At 38.3% G+C, this 17,829-nt stretch overlaps 1 protein-coding gene across 3 annotated transcripts in view; it reads right to left on the bottom strand.

Annotated features, from left to right (window-relative positions):
• TMEM255A (transmembrane protein 255A) overlaps positions 1-17,829 on the bottom strand; it is a 90,897-nt gene that overhangs the window by 7,850 nt on the left and 65,218 nt on the right. For all 3 annotated transcript variants that reach the window (XM_006872086.1, XM_006872087.1, XM_006872088.1), the window contains one exon: positions 3,722-3,865. In XM_006872086.1, coding sequence (XP_006872148.1) covers positions 3,722-3,865 — 144 coding nt within the window. The remainder of the gene's footprint in view (positions 1-3,721; positions 3,866-17,829) is intronic.

The following is a 17,829-nucleotide window of genomic DNA, read 5'->3' as shown; positions in this document are numbered from 1 at the left end:
CTCTTCTAACATCCATTTTTACCTTTTCCTTCTTTCTTGTCTTCTTAATGACTTTTTGCTTTCTTCATGTATGATGTTCTTGGTGTCATCCCACAACTCTTCTGGTCTTTGGTCTTTCGTGTTTAATATATCAAATCTGTTCTTCAGATGATCTCTAAATTCAGGTGGGATCTATTCAAGGTCATATTTTGGCTCTCGTCGCCTTGCTTTCATTTTCTTCAGCTTCAGTTTGAATTTGCATACGAGTAATTGATGGTCTGTTCCACAGTGTGCCCCTGGCCTTGTTTTGGCTGATGATATGGAGCTTTTCCATTGTCTCCTTCTGCAGATGTAGTCAATTTTATTTCTATGTATTCCATCTGGTGAGGTCCATGTGTTTAGTTGTTTCTTATGCTGTCTAAAGAAGGTATTTGAAATGAACAAATCATTGATTTTGAAGAATTCTATCATGCGTTCTCCAGCATCATTTCTATCACCAAGGCCATATTTTCCAAATACTGATCGTTCCTCTTTGCTCCCCACCTTTGCATTCTAATCACGAGTGAATGCATGTTTGATCAATTTCAGATTGAAGAAGTTGGTAGAATTCTTCTATTTCATCCTCACTGGCTTTAGTGTTTGGTGCATACATTTGAATAATAGTGGTATTAACTGGGCTTCCCTGTAGGCACATGGATATTATCCTATCACAGAGAGCGTTGTACCTCATGACTGATCTGGATATATTCTTTTTGACAATGAATGCAACACAATTCCTCTTCAATTTGTCATTTCCGGCATAGTAAACCATGTGGTTATCAGATTGAAAATGGCCAATACCAGTCCATTTCAGCTCCCTAATGCCTAAAATATCAATGTTTATGCATTCCATTTCATTTTTGACAACTTTCAATTTTAATACTCAATAAATAGTGGTATTGGTGGTAATTGTGTGCCATAGAGTCGATTCCAACTCGCAGCAACCCTGTATAGGGTTTCTGAGGCTGTAATTCTCTGAAAGTCTACTCTTTTTCCAGCGGAGCATCTGGTAGATTCAAACTACTGACCTAGTGGTTAGCAGCCCAGCTCATAATCACAATGCTACCAGGAAACCTTCAATGAATAGTAGCTGTTTTGTAAAAAACAGAGGCTTCCATAAATCCCAGAATTCTCTACTATTTGCCGACAGTGTCAGTTTTGGCTGTGTAGCAAGATCTGTATTCCTTCGCTGTGTTAGGGTCCCCGTGTCTGGGTTTCCAAAGCACTCTGGATAACAGTCTATGTTTTGTCCCCACTGGTATCTCCTGCCACCCAAAGTCTCCAGACTAATCTCTTGATTCAAGGACTGTGTATCACTTACTCTCACTCGCTAAATCCCAGCTCCAACTAGTACAAAGGAGCTCTGGTAGCGTAGTAGTTATGAATCGGGCTGCGAACCGCAAGGTCAGCCTTTCGAAACTACCAGCTGTTCCATGGGAGAAAGATGAGGCTTTCTGCTCCTGTAAAGATTTACAGCCTTGGAAACCCTGTATATGGTCGCTATGAGTCAGAACCGACTCCATGGTACATAGCCACCAACCACCACCACCTAGTATAGTGCCTGGCACATGGGAACACAGAGTAAACAATGGTTGAACTGAAACCAGCAACCTTAGTCATGGTTGGCATTGCCAGTTTTGTTTTCATCTCTGGGGTTGGGTTTGATTAAGGAATGTTGGACAAAGAGATAGCTTTTATAAGAGGAAATTCCTGTCTTACAGTTTATAGCAACCATCACCAGGGAGATTATTGTGGCTACTTAAAGGGCTCATTATAAAATTTAAAAATCCTAAAATCAATGTAGTTTACATCAACATAAAAATGGAGGAGACCTTTTGGAATGGACCCATGTGTGGTGCCTCTATTCCAGAAGGACTTCTTATTATAGGAACCCCACGAGAATGGTGACCATCCTTGTGTTAGCACTAACATTTCCTCATTCTCTTAGAGGAGTCCTGAAATTGTTTTGACCCTTGTATAGGTTTTCCAAGGAATTTCTGATGGGTTTGAACTGCCAACTTTGTGGTTAGCAGTCCCCACATATGTGAAGGGGCTTCAAAAAGTTCAGGGAAAATCAAATTATAAGATAATGGATTTTTTTCCACAAACTTTTTGAAATCCCCTCGTGTTTGTTTTCCAGTCAACACCACCTATTTGCATCCCTGAATTCCCTGAGTTATTTATACAGCCAACTTTAAAGCATGTTCTAACATTATTTTTTCCAAACTTTGATGGACATCTCCTTTTTCTAGTACTATATTTTATAATAGTGAACAAGTCCATGTTCATACTGTATGTACTATTATTATTGCAATATAGAGTCCTGCTGTTATTTGTTGTTAAGTGCCATCAAGTGGATTCCACCTCATAGCAACCATGTATAGGGTTTCCACGGAGCAGTTGGTGGGTTTGAATCATCAATCTTGCAGTTAACAGTGTTTTACTTATGCTATAGGACCACACCAGTACTTCATGCACATCAGGACTCCATGTAGAGTCCTTCTTGTTGTTGTTGTTAAGTGCCATCGAGTTGTTTCCGACCCATAGCAGGCCTGTATAGGGTTTCTGAGGAGCTACTGGTGAGCTTGAACCACCAACCTTGTGGTTCAAACTGACCTTGCAGCCCAGTGTTTTAATCCACAGTGCCACACCAGCATTCCATGTAGAGTCCTAGACCTCCCCAAACAGTATCTAAATCAAAGCATAACTCTACTTGATGCAACTAAAGAGACGTTTCCAGTATCAATTATTTTATTAGTATGAAGCTGAAAATAGGTTTCCCAAGGACTTTGGGTTCCTAAATTGGCTGGTTTATTGGACGTCCCCCTAAATAATCAGGCTTTCATGTCCTTTTGGAGCATCTTAGTCAAGAGAAGCAAACTCACTATGAGTTCTTCTTTCAAGGTATTTTCTTTGGTGTGATCCCACTCTTGCGGTCAAAAGTTTATAATTACTATAAATGCTTAAAGGACCATTTTGTTTAGTTTCCCCAAATACGTAGCTTAATGTTCTGAACATGATCAATCTTGTTTTAATTAAATGCCTTTTTCAGTACTGTTTTTCTGCACTTAATCTCAGTTCAAAAGGAGAAAGGTAAAGTTCAAATTTGGTAACACTATTTCTGACCTATGTGATAACTGGTCAAAAAAAGGGAGTGAGCCTTTATAAAAATGAAATATTTTCTCCATGTAGCCCTAGTTATGAAATCTAGAGAAAATGAAAGGGACTTTCATCTTATGACAGGTTTTGATTGAAACCCTTGTATGGTTCAGAAGGTTCTTGTGCTAATGAACAGGGTTACGTATCACCTTATAGCAGAAAAATGGCAAAATTTGCTGTTGGGTAGGGGTCCGTGACGGTGTACTCCCATTTCTCAGATAAGTCATGTTCTCCTTGGTGTCGGTCGAGGCACTATGGGGCAATTCCATCCTATCTCTCTGTTTTTCTTCCATTTCTCTGATTCTTCTCCTTTCATGTCTTTCCCATCCTCTCCAACCACCCATCACCTGCCTATGTTGTCTTTAATCTAGTCACAGGTACCCACAGGCTGTTAAATGCCATCTAAGACAGAAAGCTTGGCTCCATCATACATATTGAATGCATTATGAGAATGGTAAGGTTTCACAGTTGAATTCAGGGAGACATTAAGAGTGTATGAGTGAGAGCAAGGGTAATGGAGAGCTCTTTTGTTCTTAAAACATACCTGAAAGTCATAAGCAGAATATGGTGGCAGGTGAGGAGGGCTATGGTAGTAGGTATTGTAGGACGCCACTTGGGGGCGAGCATAGTAAGAAACAGTTGGATGGGCATTTTCAACAGAGCAATTCAGTGCCGGGAGAGTTGGATTCTGTTGAAAAACACAAAGTAGATATAACATGAACACTCATCACTAAGAAAATGGTCAAATATGCTATGGTACAACCATACTATGGAATAACATGCAGCTATTATAAGTGAGAAAGATGAGGCTTTCTACTCCCGTAAAGATTTACACCCTCGGAAACCCTGTACAGGGTCGCTATGGGTCGGACCCGACTCGATGGCACTCAACAACAACAACAATTATAAGTGACACAATAGACCATTGTTGTTAAGTGCTGTCCAGTTGTTCCTACTCATAGCAATCCTGTATAGGGTTTCAAAGGAGCGGCTGGTGAATTCAAACTGCCCTTGTGGTTCAGTGCTTTATCCTACAGTGCCACACCAAGACTTATAGTTGTACAGAGTATATTGCTTAATGAAAAAAAATGCCCCAGAGGTATATTAATATAACACTATCCCAAGTTGTGTTTTTTTAAAATACCCAAACAATTTATATATATATATATACTTTATATACACACACACATATTGTTGTTGCTGTTAAGTGCCTCCGAGTTGGCTTCAACTCATAGGAACCCTGTATAAGGTTTCTGAGGAGCAGCCGGTGGATTTGAACCACTGACCTTGCAGTTCAAACTGACCTTGTGGTCCAGTGCATTGTCCTGTAGTATGTGTGTGTGTGTATATATATATATATTAGTGTTTTGGTGTGGATAAGCACTGGACCTCAAGGATGGTTTAAACTGTGAAGTTGGTGGTTCAAACTCACCAGCTGCTCTTCAGAAACCCTATACAGGGTCTCTATGAGTCGGAATCAACTCGACAGCACTTAACAGCAGCAACATATATAGCAAGAGAGAGAGCCGTGGTGTGGTGCTGTAGGGTAATCACTGGACTGCTAATTGCAAGGTTAGTAGTTCAAACTCACCAGCTGCTCCTTAGAAACTCTACACAGGGTCACTATGAGTTGTAACCAACTCGATGGCATTTAACAACAACAACAAGTATACTTTAAATGCAAATAAATTAATCTGGAAATATTCACACAAATTGCTAACTGTGGTAGGGGAGGGATAGGAGTAAGTATTAGGGAGAGGGGTTGACCCTTCACTTTCTACCCTATATACTCTAAAGTTCTTATAACTAATATGTATTGTGCCTTTTCCCCAAACATTTATTTTGAAAACATCAGACCTATAGAAGAGTTGAAATAATCGTTTATTAATTTTTAAAAAGAAAAAGATAAGACCCAAAATATAAAATGCCATATAGACAAGGCTAAACAGGCTACTTCTCTTGCTGTGACCGAAATGTGTTGGACCACAAAGGGTTTGTAAACTTGTGAGGATTGTTGCATATTCCAACCTCGTTAAGGAGCTCTCATGCAGACATGAAGAGTATTCATTTCCCACCAGCCTTTCAATGTAGAAGCAAAATCCCAAAGGTGCACAGAACTCATCAAAGACCAAGTAAAGTATATTGGGGGTCTATGTATGTTTGCTTCTTTGTCAATTTTTGTTTGCCAACCCACACAGTGCAGAAATAATATCATTTTAATAGCATGATGGTATGTGTTGCCCTTCAATGGATAAAGCTAATATTGTCCTGAATAGGGGGGTCTTGGTCTCAGCAGGCCATGTCACTGCTAAAGGAAATCACCACTTTTCATTGGTTCACAAGCAAGACTGTGCTTTGTACCTTCTAAGTGTAACCTTGGTCAAGGTGTGGAGTAAACATTTTTTCTGTATGCCATGTTACTGACTCTTCCTCTGTGTGTGGATAATTGAGAGCTGTTTGCAAAATCAGTGTGTCTTCTCTCCGCTACATTATCTACTCCACATCAATGGAGAGCCGAAGCTTCTTTTAAAGTGAGGACAGGTTTTGGCAGTGGCACAGGCAATCATGTTAACCGGGGAAACACCCTTACAACAAATTTGAACACAATTCTGCTGCTCCTTTCCTTGGAGTGGACTGCTGTTTACATCTCTAGGCGGTTGGAAGAGCTACAAACTTCAGGCATTATGATACAGTTCACAGACCACCAGAGAAATATTTGTCAGCTTCTACAATGTGTGAGAGAGGGCGGCCGAGCTCTCTACGATCGCAAGGACTGACTTGCTTTACAGAGGAACAGCGATCATAAATGCCCTTACCTCGTCACAAAAATTCTAAGAAGAAATTGTTTATTTGGGTGACTCCCAGAAATCATGTTTCCTCAATTAAAAACATAACCCTCCACCTCCTGTAGCAGGAAACCAGCTATTCTATGCAAATAAACTAAGCCTAACCCTGGGGAAACAGTCATGCAATATAAACTATATCTGTAAGGGTGCTATGTGTGTGGTGAGGCCAAGGGTCCAGGATAATCTTTGAAAGAAAAGATTACTATTATTGAGAAAAAAACATAGAAGGATGAAAGGAAGACTGAGTGAGCACAGGGAGGCCACAGAAGAGGAGAGAATCAAGTGTGAGTGATGTAAGAGAAATGGATAGAACAAGACAGTGACATTCAGAAGAGGGATTGAAGGGGATGGGGTATAGAGTTGGGGAGGAAAACGGCAAAAGAGATAGTCCAAAAGAATCATCTGTTTTAGTTTTAAGCCAATAATTCTGATCTTACAAAAAATTTGACTCTATTTGTGTGTGTGTTGCCGTTAAAATTCTAAAGATAAAGTTGCGAGACCCCCATTATTGATCAGTAGTATTCCAAAGTCCTATAAAACAAAAGATTACTAGGTGGCACAGGAAACTGTGAAAACAATCTTGCCTGGACAAAACTGAGTCTATTCTGAGACAGTGATTATAGACTTTGGAAAGAATGTCACTTTTATTCTTCCTCAGTTTACTCCAAACCAGAGACACTAATAATGAGAAAATGGCAAGAAATAATCACTTTTTACCTTCACCTCAAATCCTTATATCTTTGGCCAATAAACACTTCATCAGACATTTCTTTATTAAGATCCTTTTAACTAAGCACCTTTGGTTAAGGAAGGAAGGCATCCTTTTTCTTTTCAGAATCTCACAACTCTGGAAATTCTGGCTCCTTGCCCATTGTATTCAAGGCTGCCAACTCACAGCCTTTGGCTTTTCTCCTCACTCCCTGGGATTGGTTCCCATCATCCAGTACCCCTGGTCTCCCTTCAGACCCCAGAACACTCTACTTAGGGAGGAGGGATACCACCAATCACATTTGGATCTGAGGCAACAATTTTGTTCAGGTTCAACTGGTTGATGTTCTGGGACTTTTACCCCACGTTCTTATTTATAAAAAGTGATCAAAGTAATGCTTCCTCCTTGGTTGCCCCTCACTTCACGAATAAAATATCTGGTATTCTAACTTCTGCTTTCATTTTACCCATTGGTTTTTGACTGAGTTCCTAAGTTTAGCCTTTGAAACTCAGTATTTCTTTGGTTTTTCACCCTTACAGCTCTAACAGTAGGAAATAATGGGATTTTGTTTTATTTATTTTTAGCTAAAGCAACAAAACAACAAAGATAATGTGTGTAAAAATACTTCTTGTTGTTAACTGCCGTTGAGTCAGTTCCGACCCATAGTGACCCTGTATACAGTTTCTGAGAATCGACTGGTAATCTTGAACCACTGATTTTGTGGTTCAAACTGACTTTACAGTCCAGCACATTAACCCACAGTGCCATGCTAGGACTCTAAAATCACTTGAAGAATCAGAAAATAATATCCAAATGTTATTTAGGGGCAGCTGAAAAGGCATAAAAGTAGAAAAGGTTCTGGCATCTGACAAACCTGAGCTGTAGTAACTCTGGGTACATCTTTGACCTCTCTTGATTTGTTTCTTCATCTGTTAAATGAGAATAATAATACCTACCTTAGAAGGTAGTGGTGAGAATTGAAAAAGCAACTGTGCAAAAGAACTTTGTGGATAGTTGTTAGATGCCATCGTGTCCATTCAAACTCATGGTGACCCTATGCATAATATACCGACACTGCCTGATCCTGTGCCACCCTCATAATAGTTGTTCCATTGATGCTGCCATTCTTTCAATCCACATTCATGAGGGTTTTTCTCTTTTTCACTAGCCCTTCATGTTACTAAGCAGGGACTGATCCCTCCTGATACTCCAGGGTCTGATCCCTCCTGATAACATGATCAAAGTATGAGAGACAGAGTCTCTGTCCTGGTTTCTAAGGAACATTCTGGCTGTACTTTCAGCACAGATTAATTTGTTCTTCTGACAATCTATGACATATATATATATATTGAAGTTTTTATTGTGAATTGAGTGATAGTTGACATGGGAGAGCATCAGCTTTACATTCATCCGCTCATATTTCGTTTCATTGCAATGATCGCAATCCCCTCCATGCATCATTATTCAACAGCATTTGCTTCCAATCCTTTTGTTTGTTGTTGTTGTTTTATGTATACTGAAGCACTCAGGAATATATAACCATTCAAACAACCAAAGGGTATACCCTGCATGCCAGCACCCCGGCCACCAGCACACAGCCTCTCTCCTTCCTTGAGTCTAGAGTCCCCAGACACTCCGTCTCTCCATGTCATCATCCCTGCCTCCATTTCTGGCATTGCTGCTTCTCTGGATAGGGTCCCACACTCCACTCTTCTCCCTTGATGGTCCCAGGGTCCTCCGCTCCTGAACTGCAAGATCAACCACTCCCCTCCTTTTGTTACAAAACATCTACATTTACATTTGCAACATTCATAATCAATCCTGATAGCAATTATTCATTATTGGACCACAAGAGGCTTATCCCCATCTCCTTTCACCAGTCCCATCTAGACAGGTTGGAAAACACTCAGTGGAGATTCTACCTTCCCCCACACCCTCTGAAACTAATCTCCCTCTTGAAAACTTGTAAGCCGGTCACTTCATGCCTTTGTAGCGCCACCCCCACCCCCTCATTTTGGGTAGCCAATTCCTAAGTAATCTATGATATTTTTAATATTCCTCTCCAACACAATAACTCAAATGCATCAATTCTTCTACAGTCTTTCTTATTCATTGTCTAACTTTCACATTAATATGAGGCTATTAAAAATACTGGTGTGGCATTGTGGGTTAATGCACCAGACTGCAAAGCCATTTGAACGGCAAGGTTGGTGGTTCAAGCTCACCAGCCACTCCTCAGAAACCTTACACAGGGTTGCTATGGGTCAGAGCCAACTCGACAGCACTTAACAACAACAAAAATTAAAAATACAATGGCTTCGGTCAAGCGCACCTTAGTCCTCAAACTGACATCTTTGTTTTTGAACACTTTAAAAGAGTTCTTGTGCAGCAGATTTGCCTAATGCATTAGGTCATTTGATTTTTTGACTGCTGCTTTCATGAATGTTGATAGAGGATCCAAACCAAGTGAAATCTTTTGACAGCTTCAATCTTTTCTCCATTTATCATGATGTTATTTATTCATCCAGTTGTGAGGACTTTTGGTTTCTTTACATTGAGGAACAACCCATACTGAAGGCTGTGGTCTTAGCTCTTAATCATTAAGTATTTTAAATTCTCTTCACTTTCAGCAAGCAGGGTTGTGTCATGTGCATATCACAGGTTGTTAATGACGCTTCCTCTAATCTTGATGCCATGTTCTTCTTCATATAATATTTCTTGAATTATTTGTTCAGCGTACAGATTAACAAAGTGTGGTGAAAGAATACAACCCTGATGCATACTTTTCCTAATTTCAAAGCATTTATTATCCCCTTATTCTCTTTGAGTAACTGCCTCTTGGTCTATCTACAGGTTCCTCATGAACACAAATAAGTGTTCTAGAATACCCATTCTTCACAATGTTATCATAGCTTGTCACACAGTCAAAAGCATTTGCGTAGTCAATAAAGCACAAGTAAACATCTTTCTGGGATCCATCTGACATTAGCAATGATATTCCTCATTCCATGTCCTCTTCTGAATCTGGCTTGAGTTTCTGGCAGTTCCCTGTTGATGTAGTGCTGCAGTTGTTTTTAAAATTATTTTCAGCAAAATTTTACTTGCATGTGACATTAATGATATTGTTTGATGATTTCCACATTTCATTGGGTCATCTCTCTTTGGAATGGGCACAATCAGCTCTTCTCATAGATGTAGTCAATTTGATTTCTGTGTATTACTTCTGATGAAGTCCATGTGTATAGTCTTCTTTTATGTTGTTTAAAAATGGTATTTGCAATGAAGAAGTCATTGGTCTTACAAAATTCTATCATGCGATCTCCAGCTTCATTTCTATCACCAAGAACGTTATGACCCTTCCTCTTTGTTTCCAACCTTAGCATTCCAATCACAAGTAATTATCAATACATCTTGATTACATGTTTGATCAATTTCAGACTGAAAGAGTTAGTAGAATTCTTCAGTTTAATCATCACTGGCATTAGTAGTTGGTGTGTGAATTTGAATAATCGTGGTATTAACTGGTCTTCCTGTGGTTGTGATAGTGGTTATGTGCTGTGGAGTTGGTTCCAACTGATCACAACCCTGTAAAGGGTTTCTGAGTCTATGAATCTTTACAGTAGCAGAAAGCCTCATCTTTCTTCCTTGTAGGCATATGGATATTATCCTATCACAGACAGCATTATACTTTAAGATAGATTTTGAAATAGTTTTTTAGATGCATGCGGCACCATTTCTCTTAAATTTGTCTTTCCTGTCATAGTAAACCATATGATTTTGAGATTCAAAATGGCCAATACCAGTCCATTTCATCTCACGATGCCTAGGATATCGATGTTCATGCATTACATTTCATTTTTAACAACTTCTTATTTTCCTATGTACATTCCATGTTCTGATTATTAGTGGTTATTTGAAACCATTTCTTCTAATTTTGAGTTGTGCCCTATCAGCAAATGAAGATCCTGAAAATTTTGCTCCATTCATGTCATCATAGTCAATTGTACTTTGAGGAGGCAGCACTTCCCCATTTGTATTTTGAGTACCTTCCAACCTGAAGGGCTCATCTTCCAACACTATAGCTGACAATATTCTGGTGCTATTCATAATGTTTTCATCTTCCTGAACTATATCTGACAATGTTCCACTGTTATTAATAAATTGGCTAAACAATCAAAAGTAGTCTGCTTCTCCTTCTTAGTCTGGCTTACTCTGGAAGCTCAGCTGAAACCTGTCCACCAAGAGTGACCCTGCTACTATTTAAAATACCAGTGGCATATCTTCTAGAATCACAGCAATATGCAAGTCACCATAACTGATCCTTTACTATCCACAGTCCTCACTTGTCTGTCAGTTTATCGTGTGATAAACTGACAGACAAGTGAGGACTGTGGATAGTAAAGGACCAGTATATTCAGAACAGATCAAAAACATTTTTTCCCCCTAAAGATCAATGGGCACAGTGAAATTGAGAGTCCCAAAATAAGCCCATACCTTTATGGTCAATTGATTTTCAAAAGGGTGACAAGATCATTCAATGAAGAAACAATCTATTCAACAAATAGTGCTGCAACGACTGAATATCCATGCATAAAAGGATAAAAGTTGACCACTCCCTTACACCATGTAAAAAAATTAAACTCAAAATGTATGAAAGATCTAATGTAATAGCTAAAAGTATAAAACACCTACAAGTAAATAAACATAGAGGTAAAACTTCATGACCTTGATTTGACAATGTATTATTAGATGTGATACTAAAAGAAAGCAGCAGCAAAAGAAAAACAAAACAAAACAAAAACACAAATTGAGCTTCATCAAAATTAAGAAATTTTTTTCATCAAAGGGCACTATCAAAAGAGTTTAAAGAGAAAAGATCAAAGATGGAAGTCTAAGCTGATGGACTATCCACACCCTCTACAACAAAGAGTTGGGAAACTAAGCAAACAAATACAGATGACAATCCCAGAACCCAGCACTCCAAAGGAAAAGATAAAAAAGTAGATCAGAGGAAAAGACAGAACAAAAACAGAGAACAAAGAGTTATACAGGGCAGTAACTGCCAGTTGGAACAGTATGGTCATTTAAAAATATTGTAACCAACATTTTGATCCAAGCAGGAACCAGATAAGTGGCTCTGCTTGCCCAGGACTGCACCAGTACCAATACTAGTGATCTACAATCAGAGAGGTCTTTCCTCTCTTCTTTTTCTTTTATTTTTTCCCCTTCCTCTTCTCCTGGCCTTTTTCTTTCTTTCTTTTTTCTATTTTTTTTTCCCCACAGTAGTTGGAATCCAAAGATTCTACCCAGTCATACCCATTGTATCTGCTGCTCCACTCATTAGATGAGTGCTGAATCAACAACAGACAATGACCAAAACCTTCTCAGCTTGTCCTCAGATGCTTTGCTACTAAATCCACTCAGAGACAGCTCACCAGTGCTGTCAAACTAGCAAACAGAGTCATATACCCATCTTACCCAGATTTATCTTAAAACAAAACAAAAAATCAGGGAGAAAGAAACCAACATACAATTAAAAAATAATAATACAATAACACCACAATGTCTCAGGGACAAGAAACAACTTCAAATCACACACACACACACACACACACACACACACAAATAAGGTAATATGGTTCAAACAAGTATTCAAAATACATGGTCAGAAAATCTTCCAGAGGAAGAAATGCTATTAGAACTACCTGAAAAGGAATAAGCATAATTATATTTAGGTACATTCAATTGATTCAGAGACAGATCAAGGAAAATGTACACAAAATCAAGGAAAACACAGACAAAATTCTAGAAGAAAACAATCTAAGAATAAACTGATGAAATAAATGGAAAATTAGAAATCATATAAAACAACAAGTAGAAAGCCAGAAGATGAATAGTGAAATTACAAATGTAAGTAATGCATTGGAAGGACAAAGGAGTAGAACTGAATTAAAGGAAGACAGCATTAGTGAAATTGAAGACACACTTCCTAACACTAATCTGTTAGATTGATCAGAAAAAAGAAGAACAACAACAACAATAGAAGAAAGTCTAGAATTATATGGGAAACCATCAGGAGGAATAACTTATATGTGATCATAATTCCAGAACAGAAAGAGACAAAAAAAGAACAGAGAAAATTGTAAAAGATTTGTTGGAAAAAAATTTCCCTAATATCATGAAAAGAGAAAAGATAAGCATTCAAGAAGCTCAACGAACCCCCAAATAAGATAGACCCCAATAGAAAATCACCAAGACATATCATAATCAAACTTTCCAAAACCAACACGTAAGCCACCACAGTATGACAAACTTATAAATGAGTGGTGATGGTTTTTTGTATAGATCCTTAATTATGTTGAGGAATTTCCCATCTATTCCTATTTTGCTTAGTATTTTTATGAAGAATGGGTGTTGGATATATATGTGTATATATATATATTCAAATCCATGTTACGAATAGCAGTGGGAAAGAACTATCGCCTCAAAGTAGACTTGACCATGATAATGTGAAGAGAGTTAAGCTTTTGGAACCTTCATTTGCTAATGCAGTACAACTCAAAATGATGAAAAATAGCTGCAATACCACCATTATTCACACTTACAAACCAACCACTAAAGCTAATGATGATGAGATTGAAGAGTCTTCAGTCTGAAATTGATCAAACATGCAATCAAGCTGTATTTCTAATTACTGGTGATTGGAATATGAAGTTTGGAAACAAAAAGGAAAGATCAGTAGTTGGAAAATATGACCCTGGTGATAGAAATGATGCTGGACATCGCATGACAGAATTTTGCAAGACCAATGACTTTCATTGAAAATACCCCTTTTAAACAACATAAAAGATGACTATACACATGGACTTCATCAGATAGAACACACAGAAATCAAATTAATTACAAGGTGAAAGGACTGAAGAAAAAATTCGAGTCTTGGGTTGGGATGTTGAAGGATTCTAAGGGCAAAATGGACTCCTGGTGTGGTGCTGTAGGATCAGCACTGGACTTTGCACCATAAGGTCAGCAGTACAAACCCACCAGCTGGTCCTCAGAAACCCTATACAAGGTCACTATGAGTCGGAACCAACTTAACGGCACTTAACAACAACAAGGGCAAAATGGAGTCCGGATGTGATGCTGTAAGATAAGCATTGGTCTTAACTATGAAGTTGGTGGTTCAAACCCACATGCTGCTCTTTAGAAACCCTATACAGGGTTGCTATGAGTCAGAACTGACTTGACTGCATTTAACAACACCAAGGGCAAAATGGTTGTTGTTAAATCATTTTAAGAGGTAGCATATGATCCAGAACGCATGATACTGAAAGAAGTCCAAGCTGCTCTTGTATTAGTGAAAAACAAGGCTCCAGGAACTGATGGAATAAAATTGAAATCTTTTGACAAATTGATGTGATTACTCATCCATGCCAAGAAATTTGGCCAATCACCTGGCCAACTGATTGGAAGAGATCCATATTTGTGTCCATTCCAAAGAGAGGCAACCCAGTGGAATGCGGAAATCATCAAATAATATTAATATCACATGCAAGCAAAATTTTGTTGAAGATAAATAAAAAATGATTATATCAACTGAGAACTTCCAGAAATTCAAGCCAGATTCAGAAGAGGATGTGGAATGAGGGATACCATTTCTGATGTCAGATGTATCATGGCTGAAAGCAGAGAATACCAAAGAGATGTTTACTTGTACTTTACTGATTATGCACAGGCTTTTGATTATGTGAAAAGTTATTAATAATATAGTGAATAATAGATATTACAGAACACTTAATTGTGCTCATGAGGAACCAGCACAGAGGCAGTTATTTGAACATAACAACTAGTTTTAAAATCAGGAAAGGTGTGCAGCAGGTTGTATTATTTTACTGTATTTATTCAATCTGTGTACTACACAAATAATCTGAGACACTGGATTATATGAAGAAGAACATGACACCAGGATTGGAGGAAGACTCATTAACAACCTGGGATATGCAGATAATATAACTTTGCTTGCTAAAAGTGAAGAATTAAAATACTGACACAGATTAAAGACTGCATCCTTTAGTATGGATTACACCTCAATGTAAAGAAAACAAAAATCCTCATAACTGTATCAATAAATAATATGATAAATGAAGAAGTTGCTTGGATCCACAACTAACACCTATGGAACCAATTGTCAAGAAATCAATTAGGTGAATCTGCAGCACAAGACTACAAGTGTTCAAGAGCAAACATATCAGTTTGAGGACCAAGGTGCACATGACCTAAGCCTTGGCATTTACAGTCATTTCACATGCATGTGATAGTTGAACAATGAATACAGAGAAGAATTGATGCATTTGAATTATGGTGTTTGAGAAGAATATTGAAAGTACCATGGACTGCCAGAAGAAGGAACAAATTTATGTTGAAAGAAATACAGCCAGTATTTCTTCATCTCTCATACTTCAGACATGTTATCAGGAGGAACTAGTACCTGGAGAAGGACATCAAAGAAAACTCTGAAAAGGCAATCAGGAAATCAATACCATTTACAATTGTTGTTGTTGTTAAGTGTTGTTAAGTTGAGTTGGTTCCAATCACCTGTATCCTGTATAGGGTTTCCAAGTAAAGGCTGGTGGGTTTGAACCATTGACCCTGAGGTTAACAGTCCAGTGCTTATCCTACAGCACCACATCAGGACTCCCAAAAAGATGAAATATTTAGGAATAAATATAACCAGAGATATAAAAGACCTAATCAAAGAAAACTACAAGACACCTATACAAATGGAAAAATGCATCATGCTTATGGATTGCTGTTGTTGTTAAGTGCCTTCAAGTCAGTTCTGACCCATAGCAACTCTGTACAGGGTTTCTGAGGAGTGGCTGGTGGATTTGAACCACCGACCTAGTGGTTCAAACTGACCTTGCAGTCCATCACATTATCCTGCAGTGTCACACCAGTTAGGAAGACTTAATTAACATTGTGAACATGTCAATAGTACCCAAAGTGATCTACAGATATAATACCATTCTGATCTAGAATCCATCATCATTCTTTAAAGAGATGAAAAAACTAAGCACCAACTTAATATGGAAAGGAAAGAAAACCTGGATAAGCAAAAATACTACTAAAGGAGAAGAATACAATAGAAGTCCTAATACTTCTCAATCTCAAACTTAGTATACAGTCATGGCAGTCCAAACAGCCTGATATTGTACAATGACAGACACATAGACCAATGGAACAGAATTGAGAATCCAAAGTAAATCCATGCACTTATAGTCAGCTGATCTTTGACAATGGGCTGGAATGCATTAAATGGAGAAAACACAGTCTCTTTTGCAGAAAAATGTAACAAGATCCATATCTCTCACCATATACAAAAACTAACTCAAGATGGATTGAAAACCTAGATGTAAAACCTAAAACTATAAAGATCATCAGTGAGAAACTAAGGGCAAAATTAGGGACCTTAATACATGGCATAAATCCACTAACAAATACAACTAAAAATGCAAACTCAGCAGAAGACAAAATATGTGGTGGGGACCACCTAAAAATTAAACATTTATGTGCATCAAAAGACTTCACCAAAACTGTCAAAAGAGAAACCTACGGATTCGGAAAAATATCAGACAAGGGACTAATCTCTAAAGTTTATAGAAAACTTCAACACAACAACAATAAATAAACAATCCATTTTAAAAATGGGCAAAGGACACAAATAGACACTTTATCACAGAAGATATTCAGGCAGTCAACAAACACATGAAGAAATACTCGTGATCATTAGCCATTTGTTGTTGTTGTTGTTGTGTGCCGTGGAGTCGGTTCTGACTCATAGTGACCCTGTACAGGGTTTCCGAGGCTGTAAATCTTTACGGGAGCAGAAAGCCTCCTCTTTCTCCCGTGGAACAGCTGGTAGTTTCGAACTGCTGACCTTGTGGTTCTCAGCCCAGTTCATAACCTCTACGTTACCATTAGCCATTAGAGAGATGCAAATCAAAACAACGATAAGATATCATTGTTGCATTAATAGCAAAGTTTTAAAAACAACAAAATAATAAATGCTGGTGAGAGTGTGGAGCGTCTGGAACCCTTCTACACTGCTGGTGGGAACCATTGTGGAAAACTGTATTGTGCTTCCTCAAAAAAATTGGAAATAGATAGACTGTATGATCCAGCAACCCCACTACTACGTATATATCTTAGAGAAATATGATTCATGACATTAACAGATATATGTGCCCCCATGTTCACTGCAGCATTATTCACAAAAATAAAAAGATAGAAACCCAAGTGTCCATCAATGGATGAATGGATGAACAAACTATGATACATACACACATTGGAATTTATGCAATGTTAAAGCATAATGGTAAATCTTTGAAACATGTCATAGCATGGGTGAACTGAGGGCATCATGGTGAATGAAATTGACCACTACTGTAAAAATTCAAGAAAAAGCTTACACATACAAAAAGAAACATTATTTGAAGGTTATCAGGAGTGGAAGAAGAAGAGAGGGTAAGTCACTAACTAGAAGGTAGACACATTAACCTGGATAAATGGAAAGGCAATGTACAATAAGGGGAAGGCCAGCAGAGTGAAAGACACTAGAGAAGCATGATAGTTAAAATCAACAAAGATAAATACTATTACATACACTATCCAGTAATAACAATATTCTATGCATGTATACATAGATAGGCACTCAAGCTGAACAGGAGTGAGAAGGTAAATAGGACTACACCCATAAATACATATCGGTTTGACAGGATATTACTACATATGCATTTACATGTGCTGCAAATATATCCATGAATATAGTATGGCCTACAGGAGCTCTGGTAGCGTAGTGGTTACGAATCGGGCTGCGAACCTTAAGGCCAGCGGTTCGAAACTACCAGCCGCTCCGCGGGAGAAAGATGAGGCTTTCTACTCCCGTAAGGATTTACACCCTCGGATTTACACCCTCGGAAACCCTGTACAGGGTCGCTATGGGTCGGAACCGACTCGATGGCACTTAACAACAACAACAACAACAACAGGAGTCCTGGAAGGAGCTCTGGTAGTGTAGTGGTTACGAATTGGGCTGTGAAC

The sequence above is a fragment of the Chrysochloris asiatica genome, unplaced genomic scaffold, assembly GCF_000296735.1.
Source record: "Chrysochloris asiatica unplaced genomic scaffold, ChrAsi1.0 scaffold00183, whole genome shotgun sequence".
Classification (NCBI taxonomy): domain Eukaryota; kingdom Metazoa; phylum Chordata; class Mammalia; order Afrosoricida; family Chrysochloridae; genus Chrysochloris; species Chrysochloris asiatica.
The sequence above is the reverse complement of the archived record's forward strand: the minus strand, read 5'-3'. Positions and strand labels throughout refer to the sequence as shown.